The sequence below is a fragment of the Oncorhynchus mykiss genome, chromosome 17, assembly GCF_013265735.2.
Source record: "Oncorhynchus mykiss isolate Arlee chromosome 17, USDA_OmykA_1.1, whole genome shotgun sequence".
In the NCBI taxonomy this organism is placed as follows: Eukaryota; Metazoa; Chordata; class Actinopteri; order Salmoniformes; family Salmonidae; genus Oncorhynchus; species Oncorhynchus mykiss.
The window spans coordinates 39113575-39126130 of NC_048581.1; the positions used below are offsets into that span (position 1 = coordinate 39113575).

Consider the following 12556-nt stretch of genomic DNA (forward strand, 5'->3'; position numbering starts at 1 on the left):
ATTCAGTCGATCTGCAAACTTGCCTAGAATCAAACCAGGGTCTGTAGGGACACCTCTAGCACTGAGATGCAGTGCTTTAGACCGCTGCGCCACTTAAGAGCCACAAATTATAGGACAGATACTTCAGACCAAACCTATTGATTTTGGGAGGGGTGTAAACTGTTCCATGTAGTGAATCTGTTAATGAATAATAAAAAATATGCATCAGTTTGTCTGGTTTGAATGCACTAATACAGCCCTTTAACTTTGGCATTCATAACACGGAGCTTTCTTTTAAAAAATGTGAAAACCTGGTGCACACACAGTGACGGTGTAGACAAAATAATTGATTTCAAAGTAGTATAGAGTAGACAACACATTAAGTTCATCACCTTGGCCCTCCATAGTGATGGGATGATAGAATTGGGAAATATAGACAGCGTCTGATCACACAGATGGTATGCGATTTATTAATTTCTTTACAATAGGCAGCGGTAACAAATCCACACAGTCCATAAAAGCATCCAGCCTGGCCCATCCTAATTGGCTTTGGCGCGGAGCTGTGCCCTCTTGCCCGTGACGGCCTGGAAACCAGCCTTGATGCTGGCAACGGAGCAGCGGGAGTGGCATGTCTCGCACTGCAGGAAGTAGAGTCGTGTGTCCTTCTGGAGGATGGTGTCGGGGGAGCGGCATGTATGGCACGTCACATACTCCTCTGTGAAGAGAGGGAAAGAAACACTGGCGTGAGACTGGGAAGTAAAGCGGATTTATCTAATTAATCTTAACAGTAAGTTATTCAAAATGCAATAAAAGAGCCTACGCTACAAATTGACATAACGTGATCTCTGGAGAAACATCTCCAGCAGGTCTGGTTATGAGCATGGCTTGCGAACCATGTTGCATCCCTATCATATTAAACAAATTTTTGTAAGTACAGTAGATAAACACCATCCTCTCATTTGCAATTATATGATTAACTGAAATCAGAATTATATCAATTAAATAGAGATGTGTACAAAGATAGGACAATTGTCAACAAATACTTACTAATATATCTCCGTAAGACATTCTCTATCTGTTTCTGCTGGAATCTTCCTTTGATGATGAGCTGATTAGTTCCGTCTATAGAACCACTGTTGCAATTAAAAACAGTTTCATTCATTAATCCATAGCCTTCTTAGACTCATTCATTTAACAATTATAATTTAAGCATGATCTGTTTTTCTTCACTTGCCGACCCAAACCTTACCTTGTTCCAAGCTCAGCCAACAAGAAGGCCAGGAGATGTTTTGGCTGGCGATGCAACCTGTCAAGAAATTAGCAAATGATTTGCAAATCAACAAGTGAGAGTGAAAGTCATAAAAAACTCCACATCTCTAAAAAAGGCAACAGGGGATCCCAGGGTACTGGCATATACGGTTGGGCGGTATCCAGATTTTCATAGTCATAACGTTTCTGTACCATACTGGGGTATACGGTATTTCCGGAACGGCACACAAAGGGGCACTACAAAAAATAGTTTAAATTGGAACAGGGATCTTGATCCAGGTGGGGATTGAATATCGCTTGATCTTGACATCTAGCCACTTAGCTAGCAAGTTAGAAAACCAAATGCATAGCTGGAGCCCTGCGCTGGATATTATTTGACATCTTAGATTTCTTAAAGTTATAACGTAGTGGCGTAACGCATTGGCGTATTATTGAAAATAATACTGTCGGTATTTTGAAATACCCCGGTATATCGCCCAAGCCTAGTGGCATATCATTCTCACAGTTTGCAGATGTCTGTGAAGTTAACGAAGGAGGACTTCTTGGTGCCCACTCGGACCACCTGGGGAGGCTTCATGACAAACTTCCTCTTCTCCCCAGCCACCATGTCAGGGTTCTTTTCCCGCATGATGTTGAAGACGCGGTTCAGCAGCTATAAGGGAGGGAGATGAGTCAGCCTGGATTTTAGGATGAAATACTTGGGAAACACCACATAAAAACATTCACGTCAACAAGACGTGACCAATTGATTTTCTAAATGAAAATGTGACTAACCATTCCTTTCTTTAAGGTCATGATGACCAGGTGTCTTGTCCTACATCTTAGGTCTCTTATGAAAATGTTCAGTTGGTAATAACTTGGGTGTAATATTCCTCTAAAATCTTAAAAAGTCTCTCTTGACCCAGACTTAGTTTGTACCTCGTCATATGTGTAGTCTCTCTCTGAGCCTGCCCACGCAGGGCCCGACTGTGTGCTGCTGAACGTGATGTCGTCAGTGTTCTTTCCATCTTCATCTTCCTGGGCTGTAAACCACAAGGTATGACGGACCAAAGGTCAGTTTGCATGCTGGTTGTATTAATTAAACGCATTATATCCAGCATGTAAATTTTATCCAGCCTTTAAATTTGGTACACTCACCGTCATCTTTGATTTCCATGTCATCATCCATGTCGAAATTCACAGCCTTTGACTTCCTTTTCTTTTTTCCTAGTTCCAACATCAAGTCGTCCTCATCGTTGGTTTCGGAGGGCTCTGCCTCAATTTTCAGCTCCTGTACATCAAAAGTTTTGCAATACAGTCAATTTAATACATACTACAATGTCAAGCCACAACAGATACACTGTATAATTGAAAGAAACATAACATTTTAACTTTCTACATATGCAAGGATATATCTTAGCCCTAAATATGAGACACGAAGTGGACAAACTACAAAGTTGAAAGGATTCCATTTTGTAGATAAGTCAACAAACATTATCATTTAACAGACGCTCAGACACACTAAGGTCCACTGGGCACTTGACCCAAAACGTACCTTCATTCCATCCTCTACGTCATTGTCAAATGTCTTTGCTTTCTTCTTTTTTTTCTTCTTCTGGTTGAAGAAATTTAAGTCGTCCAGGTCATCTGAGATTTCTGGAAAACAAACAAACCAAGATCAAAAAGTTGTACTTACAACAGGTCTTAGACAATTCTGACTACATGCAAACTCACCCTTTAGGTTTATATTATGTTAAGGTCTCGCCTTCCTCACCTTTCCTCCTTCCCTCATCCTCATCAAAGTCCACCTCTCTGTCCTCTCCTCCATCCACCTCCACCTCCTTTGTTTCTGGCTGTGGAGCATCCTCACTGGCACCGTCCCCTCCTTCTTCATCCAACATGAAAGGCTTCTTCTTCTTTTTCTTCTTCTTGGACATGTTGGGGTCAAATATCATCTACAAAGCCAAAAGAAAAGTGTTACAAATGGCTGACCCCTATGACACTGTCAGTATTACATCTTGCAAATATAGCTAGCTTAAAAGCCTGTTGGGGATGACAAATATTGGCAGATGATGTGTTCCTAGTAAATGTTGCATCATGATAAGGAATTAATGTGTAATGTTAGCTAGCTTGCTGTCAGTAACTAGTTAGTATTTCGCTAGTCTGATTGTTCAGGTGAAAATGCACAATTAATTGGTATATACAGCCTGACATTAATGCCTCCAAAATCTTGTAAATGTTCCTTACAAGCCATAATATAGAATACAATTCCATTTAAACTCGGGCTCCCGAGTGGCACAGCGGTCTAAGGCACTGCATCTCGGTGCTAGCGGTGTTACAACTAGAGGTCGACCGATTAATCAGAATGGCCGATAACTTGAAATCGGCTCTAATTTATCATAACAATCGGAAATCGGTATTTTTGGGCGCCGCTGTGTCGATTTTTTGTATATACCTTTATTTAACTCGGCAAGTCAGTTAAGAACACATTCTTATTTTCAGTGATGGCCTAGGAACGGTGGGTTAACTGCCTGGTTCAGGGGCAGAATGACAGATTTTCCCCTTGTCAGCTCGGGGGATTCAATCTTGCAACCTTACAGTTAACTAGTCCACTGCAATAACGACCTGCCTCTCTCTCGTTGCACTCCACAAGGAGTGTTACGCGAATGCAGTAAGCCAAAGTAAGTTGCTAGCTAGCATTAAACTTATCTTATAAAAAACAATCAATCATAATAACTAGTTAACTACACATGGTTGATGATATTACTAGATATTATCTAGCGTGTCCTGTGTTGCATATAATCTGACTGAGCATACAAGCATACAAGTATCTAAGTATCTGACTGAGCGGTGGTAGGCAGAAGCAGGCACGTAAATATTCATTCAAACAGCACTTTCGTGCGTTTTGCAAACAGCTCTTCGTTGTGCGTCAAGCCTTGCGCTGTTTATGACTTCAAGCCTATCAACTCCCGAGATGAGGCTGGTGTAACCGAAGTGAAATGGCTAGCTAGTTAGCACGCGCTAATAGAGTTTCAAACGTCACTCGCTCCGAGCCTTCTAGTGGTTGTTCCCCTTGCTCTGCATGGGTAACGCTGCTTCGATGGTGGCTGTTGTCGTTGTGTTGCTGGTTCGAGCCCAGGGAGGAGCGAGGAGAGGGATGGAAGCTATACTGTTACACTGGCAATACTAAAGTGCTTATAAGAACATCCAATAGTCAAAGGTTAATGAAATACAAATGGTAGAGGGAAATAGTCATATGATTCCTATAATAACTACAACCTAAAACTTCTTACTTGGGAATATTGAAGACTCATGTTAAAAGGAACCACCAGCTTTCATATGTTCTGAGCAAGGAACTGAAAAGTTAGCTTTCTTACTTACATAGCACATATTGCACTTTTACTTTCTTCTCCAAAAACTTTGTTTTTGCATTATTTAAACCAAATTGAACATGTTTCACTATTTACTTGAGGCTAAATAGATTTTTGATGTATTCTATTAAGTTAAAATAAGGGTTCATTCAGTATTGTTGTAATTTGTCATTATTACAAATAAATAAATAAATATCGGCTTTTTTGGTCCTCCAATATTCAGTATCGGTGTTGAAAAATCATAATCGGTCGACCTATAGTCACAACAGACCCTGGTTTGATTCAAATCTAATCACATTTTATTGGTCATACACATGGTTAGCGGATGTTAATGCGAGAGTAGCGAAATGCTTATGCTTCTAGTTCTGACCATGCAGTAATATCTAACAAGTAATCTAACAATTTCACAACAAAAAAACTAAAATACTGCATAGTTTCCAATTCTAGGCTGTGTCACAACCGGCCGTGTTTGGGAGACCCATAGGGTGGTGCACAATTGGCCCAGTTTTCTTAACTGGCTTGCCTAGTTAAATAAATACTTCCTCCACTGGTTGTCTGAGGTTTTCATTCTGCAGCTCAAAATTTGAGAAAACATCCACAGGGAAGTATTGTTTACCCAACTTTATAGTGCTGATAGGTATATATGGTCAGGCACAGAGATAAAGTTAGATTTAAATTGGACATTATGTTTCTCTCGTCAGTAACTATTGAGCCAAGCATCGCATGACAAAAATGTCATATTGAAATCAGGGGAGGATGGAGAACCAAAACATTTCTTTTAAAATCACAATACAATTGTGTTCCTTATCCTCCTGATTCAGAAAATACTATTTGTATTGTCATAACATGATCTGTTCAATAGCTAGTTAACGAGAGAAATCGAATATCCAATATTAAACTATTTATCTCAGTACTCAAGATAAACGATACTTTCCTGTGGATATTTTGTCTCACATTTTGAGCAGCTAACGGACAAACTGCAGAGATCACCGGTAGTTTAAATGTGATTTTATTCAACATTCTGGCTTGTAAGGAACATTTAGATGATTTTGCAGGCTTTACCGCCAGGCTGTAACTACTATAAAGTAATTAATTGTGTTAGCTAAACAATGTATCCAATTCTTTAGTGGAGCCGTATATGCTCATATTTAAGATGGCAACAATTAGACTGTTGGCCATATGGATGGAAACTAGCGGCGACGAATCACTTCCATTAGAGCACACAATGAAGAAATGTCTGTTAGTTAACTATAGCAGCTAGCTATTGCATTGTCAGCCAAATTAAATTGAATCAGAGACTTTCACACAATCACAAATAGTTCGCAAGCTACATTGCAAGGATTTTTACTATTTATTTTCAAAATGAAGCAGCTAAGGGGCGGCTAACGTTAGCCAGTAGTTAGCTAGCTAGCTTACTGCCTCATGTCATGCTCACACATGTGTAGGCCATAATGACGTTTCTCATGAAGACGAATTTACAATGGTAAATCACTATATAAAACGGGATTAGTTACCTCGTCGTCTCCCGACATGTTTCCAGACTATGATAACGATGAAAATCCCGTACAGTATGTGTTTTAACCAACCAAATCATTCAGTTTCGGGTTTCTTGCATCAGCTACCGGGCACTACAAGATGCGCAAGCGCAGAAGTTCCATCTTTCATGCGCATGTGTAGAAATATCTACTGGGATATGTTTTTTTTTTTTTGTTGCTCCACCTCAACCTTCAGGTCAATGTCAATATCTACGAAGATGGAGATAGTATAGGCTTTAAAGCAAGTACCTTTCACAAATTATGCATTACTATTATTTCTAACTTTTAAACTATTTATTTTTTAAGCCACAATACAAATATTTCCATAGTTTTCTTTGCATAGTATTTATATTTACTACTGTATTTATATGTACAGAGCCTCCATTGAGATCCAAGGTTCACAACATGTATTTCATGCATGTTATACCAAACAATGTGTTAGTTGCTGGAGCATTTTACTCAGAAACCCAGATATTTCTCCAACAATTTTATGGTTTCAAAACATAATTATTTTGCACATAAGTTATTCATTGGTGTTCTTATTTTGGGCCTGTATTTAGCATTTGATAAGGATCACCATTAGCTGCTACTTTTCCTGTGGTCCAAACAGGAACAAAAACAACACATCAAAATGAAACAATAGTCTACATCAGGTAGGTGGCCTAGTGGTTAGAGCGTTGGACTAGTAACCAAAAGGTTGCAAGATTGAATCCTTGAGCTGACAAGGTAAAAATCTGTCATTCTGCCCCTGAACAAGGCAGTTAACCCAGTGTTCCTAGGCCATCATTGAAAATAAGAATTTGTTCTTAGCTGACTTGCCTAGTTAAATAAAGGTAATAAAAACAATACATAACACAAGACACAATACATAACACAAGACATTGTGCACTATACAAACAACAATACAATATCACAATGTGAGTGTGTGTTAGGGGAGGGTTTCCCAAACATTCAATGGCTCAAACACGAGACGTACGTGGCAGGGACTCCAGATAATCACAGATTAGTAACCGAAAGGTTGCAAGATTGAATCCCTGAGCTGACAAGGTAAAAATCTGTCGTTCTGCCCCTGAACAAGGCAGTTAACCCAGTGTTCCTAGGCCATCATTGAAAATAAGAATTTGTTCTTAGCTGACTTGCCTAGTTAAATAAAGGTAATAAAAACAATACATCACACAAGACATTTGTACATACTGTACTCGATACCATCTACTGTATCTTGCCTATGCTGCTCTGTACCATCACTCATTCATATATCCTTATGTACATATTCTTTATCCCCTTACACTGTGTACAAGACAGTAGTTTTGGAATTGTTAGTTAGATTACTTGTTATTACTGCATTGTCGGAACTAGAAGCACAAGCATTTTGCTACACTCGCATTAACATCTGCTAACCATGTGTATGTGACAAATAAAATTTGATTTGATTTGATTTGACATTGTGCACTATACAAACAACAATACAATATCACAATGTGAGTGTGTGTTAGGGGAGGGTTTCCCAAACTCGGTCCTGGCCCCCTGGGTAGATATTTTGGTTTTTCCCCTAACACTATACAGCTGATTCAAATAACCAACTCATCATCAAGCTTTGATGATTTGAATAACAGAGTATATTACTTCCAAGTATATTACTTGCTAAAGTTCAGTCCCTGGACGATAAAGTAGACGAGCTCAAGGCAAGGATCTCCTTCCAGAGAGACATCAGGGACTATAACATACTCTGCTTTGCAGAATCATAGCTCTCTCCGGATATATTGTTCCAGTCCAGCGGGGTTCTCTCCACTGTGACGATTAGAACTTATCCAAACCAAAAGCTGTGGATAGATGGCAGCATTCACACAAAACTGAAAGCTTGAACCACCACATTTAACCATGGCAAGGTGACTGGGAACATGGACGTGTACAAACAGACCAGCTATGACATCCGTAAGACAATCAAAGAGGCCAAACGACAGTACAGGGACAGAGTGGAGTCACAATTCAATGGCTCAAACACGAGACGTACGTGGCAGGGACTCCAGACAATCACGGATTATAAAGGGAAAGCCAGTCACATCGCGGACACCTACGCCTAAGCTCCCGGACGAGCAAAACACCTTCTCAGCCCGTTTTGAGGAAAACACCCTCGTGCAATTGGCATACCAGGCGATGATACAGCCCAACAGAATCCTCTCAATTGTGCATCTGTAGATGTTTGTGAGGGTCTTAGGGGCCAAACAAACTGAAATGGTCCTCCCACACAGACAGTGTGGTGAAGAAGGCACAACAGCGCCTCTTCAACCTCAGGAGGCTGAAGAAATTTGGCTTGTCACCCAAAACCCTGACAAACTTTTACAGATGCACAATCGAGACCATCCTGTCGGGCTGTATCACAACCTGGTACGGCAACTGCACCGCCCTCAACCGCAAGGCTCTCCAGAGGGTGGTGTGGTCTGCACAACGCATCACCGGGGGCAAACTACCTGCCCTCCATGACACCTACAGCACCCATGTCACAGGAAGGCCAAAAAAATCATCAAGGATAACAACCACCCGAGCCACTACCTGTTCACACCGCTATTATCCAGAAGGTGAGGTCAGTACATGTGCATCAAAGCTGGGACGGAGAAATTGAGAAACATCTTCTATCTCAAGGCCAAACTGCTAAACAGCAATCACCAACTCAGAGAGGCTGCTGCCCACACTGAGACCTGATCACTTTAATAAATGGATCACGAGTCACTTTAAACAATCCCAATTTAAATAATGCCACCTTAATAATGTTTACATAGCTTACATTACTCATATTACATGTATATACTGTATTTTATACCATTTACTGCACCTTGTCTATGCCGCTCGGCCCTCGCTCATCCATATATTTATATGTACATATTCTCATTCACCCCTTTAGATTTGTGTGTATTAGGTAGTTGTTGGGCAATTGTTAGATTACGTGTTAGATTTGTGTGTATTTGGTAGTTGTTGGGAATTTTTTGATTATTTGTTAGATATTACTGCACTGTTGGAACTATAAGCACAAGCATTTTGCTACACTCGTATTAACATCTGCTAACCATGTGTATGTGACCAGTAACATTTGATTTGATTTTAAGTCTAGGTCCAAAAGGCTCCTTAACAGCTTCAACCCTCAAGCCGTAAGAATGCGGAACAATGAATCAAATGACCACCCGGACTATTTGCATTGACACCCCAACCTTTGTTTTTACACTGCTGCTACTCGCTGTCCATTATCTATGCATAGTCAATTTACCCTTACCTACATGTACAAATTACCCAAAAACCCTTGACTAACCTGTAACCCCGTACATTGACTCGGTACCAGGATCCCCTGTATATAGCCTCGTTAATGTAATTTTATCGTCTTTCTTTTTTGTCTTTCTTTTATTTCGTAAATATGTTCTTAACTATATTTTCTTAAAACTGCATTGTTGGTTTAAGGGCTTGCAAGTAATCATTTCACAGTAAGGTCTAATCTGTTGTATTCGGCGCATGTGAAAAATAACATTTGATTTGATTTTGAAGCAAGTGGGGCAAACAAACTGGGACAGGGAGAGATTAAATATGTCCGTAAACACTCCAGACACTTGGTCTGCACATGCTCTGAGGACACAGCTGGGATGCCGTCTGGGCCAACAGCCTTGCGAGGGTTAATATGCTTAAATTTCTTACTCACACCCGTGACAGAGAACGATAGCTAACAGTCCTGTGTTTTCCTCAAAGTGGGCGAAGAAGGTGTTTAGCTTCTCCGGGAGCGAAGTGTCGGTGTCTGCGACGTGGCTGGCTTTCCCTTTATAACCCGTGATTGTCTGGAGTCCCTGCCACACACATCTCGTGTCTGAGCCAAGGAATTGGGAGGATTGCCTTACACAGGGTCGGTTTGTACACATACATGTTCCCAGTCACCTTGCCGTGGTTAAATACAGTGGTTTGCGCTTTCAGTTTTGCACAAATGCTGCCATTTATCCACAGTTTTTGTTTTGGATCGTTAAAGTGATAATCGTTACAGTAGGAACAACACAACCTATTTCCTTTCTGAGGAACTCAGTCACAGAGTCAGTGTATACGTCAATACTATTTTCACAGGCAAACCGGAAAAATTCCCAGTCCGCGTGATCAAAACAATCTTGAAGCATAGATTGCGATTGGTCAGACCGAAGTTGAACAGTCCTTACCACAGGTACTTCCTGTTTAAATTTCTACCAATAGGAGGAGAGGAGCAAAATGGAATCATGATCTGATTTGCTGAAAGGAGGGTGGGGGAGGGCCTTGTAGCCGTCCCGGAAGCGGGAGTACCAATGGAAAAGAGTGCTCAATGCACGAGTAGCACAGGTAATGTGTTGATAGAACTTCAGTAGCGGTTTCCTCAGATTTCCTTTACTAAATTCCTCAACTACAATAAATGCGGCCTCATGATATGCAGTTTCCAGTTTGCACGATGACTGAAGAAAATTATCTCGGGAGGCAATGCGGTTGGCATTTGATGGTGAGATATTCCGGATCGGGAAAACAAAAGGATGTGAGATCCTGTAAGTTACCACAATCACACCATGAGTAGTTAATCATGATGGTTCTTCCTTAAAAGTTTTGAGCTTATGCTGTGACCGTTAGTGGTAGATGGTGGCATTCTGTCATTGCACCAAACTATCACAAGGGGGAGTTAGAACGCTGATCTATCGGTGGATATGTTAACTTCTTCGGGACTATTGTCCCGACACGGGACGGTTGAGCTAACGTAGGCTAATGCGATTAGCATGAGGTTGTAAGTAACATGAAAATTTCCCAGGACATAGACATATCTGATATTGGCAGAAAGCTTACATTCTTGCTAATCTAACTGCACTGTCCAATTTACAGTAGCTATTACTGTGAAATAATACCATGCTATTGTTTGAGAAGAGTGCACAATTTTGAACATGAAACGTTATTAATATACAAATTAGGCACATTTGGGCAATTTTGAAACAACATTTTGAACAGAAATGCAATGGTTCATTGGAGCAGTCTAAAACGTTGCACATACACTGCTGCCATCTAGTAGCCAAAATCTAAATTGCACCTGGGCTGGAATAATACATTATGGCCTTTCTCTTGCATTTCACAGATGATGGTACAAAAAAAATACAAAATAACTATTGTGTTATATTCTCCTACATTACTTTCACATTTCCACAAACTTCAAAGTGTTTCCTTTCAAACGGTACCAAGAATATGCATACCCTTGCTTCAGGGCCTGAGCTACAGGCAGTTAGATTTGGGTATGTAATTTTAGGCAAACATTGAAAAAAAGTGGCGGATCCTTAAGAGGTTTTAATGGCGGTGTTTTCAGTCTGAGTCTCTCTTCTCTGGCACTAGAGTCCTGCATCAGGCAGCAACAACAACAAAAAATGTTGGTGGTCCTGGAGCATTTAACGCATATTGAAGATAGAAGCCGCCTCCTAATGAGTTGAGAGCCGATCTGTTATCCAACTATTATTTTTAAAATTATTATTAACCTTGTACCTAAAGCCCCTTAGATATTCTCACAGACCAGATTTGTCCTAATGAAAAATGCCCCTTATTAATTTAGAATCATCCAATCCTCTAAATTGAATTAGATCTACAGGGATATTTACTGATCTGCAAGTATTTTCATTTAGAAGCCGCCTCTTAAAAATACCATACATTGGGGATATTTAAAAATTGGTTTCAATTGTGGGTCAGTATCAATAATGTACCAGTGCTTCCTGGTAATGTTCTTAAATGCCGTCCCCAATTGTGAGTATTGGGTGAAGCATGATGGGACATGTTCTGCTTTTTCTTTCAATTTGGTTGAAGGCTTTCCAACTGTGTTAGTCCTTCAAAACGATCATTGGCATGTTTTACCCAATTGTCTTTGTACCCCCTTAAACCTTTGTGTGAGGTCTGTGGTCTGTTTCTAATAAGAAGCATCAGAGCTGCACCTTCTGCGACTGAATTGACTTATAGGGAGACTTTAATAGGTGGATGTGGACGAAAGCTGTCACCTCTAAGGAGGGTATTCCTGTCAGTAGGTTTCCTATAGAGATCTGTACAGAGGGAGGTTCTCTATAATAACCATCACATCAATAAAATTGATTTGTGATTGGTCATAGTTAATGGTGAAATGAATGTGTTCAATCATAGAGTATAGATAAGCATGGAATTCCAAAAGTTATTCCTATGTCCTTGTATAGATCATGAAAATGTTATACAAATATCTCAGAATTAGGAGAGAAAGGTGTTAAGGTCTGGATTCAGCACAGATTCAGCACCACCTGGATTTCAAACATTTCTAGATTTAAACTCAGCAAAAAAATAACACGATTCAACAACTGAGACATAAACTGAACAAGTTCCACAGACATGTATCTATCACAAATGGAATAATGTGTCCCTGAACAAAGGGGGGATCAAAAT

General features: G+C 40.2%; 1 protein-coding gene across 1 annotated transcript; it reads right to left on the reverse strand.

Annotated features, from left to right (window-relative positions):
• Window positions 1-421: 421 nt before the first annotated feature.
• Window positions 422-6287, reverse strand: eif2s2 (eukaryotic translation initiation factor 2, subunit 2 beta). Its single transcript, XM_021568433.2, has 9 exons — window positions 6113-6287; window positions 3002-3182; window positions 2783-2883; window positions 2386-2518; window positions 2167-2270; window positions 1752-1900; window positions 1229-1285; window positions 1027-1112; window positions 422-694 (listed from the first exon to the last, which is right to left on the reverse strand). The coding sequence occupies exons 1-9, from the start codon at window positions 6128-6130 to the stop codon at window positions 519-521; spliced, it is 1005 nt and encodes a 334-aa protein (XP_021424108.1). The 5' UTR covers window positions 6131-6287; the 3' UTR covers window positions 422-518.
• Between the last annotated feature and the right edge of the window lie 6269 nt (window positions 6288-12556).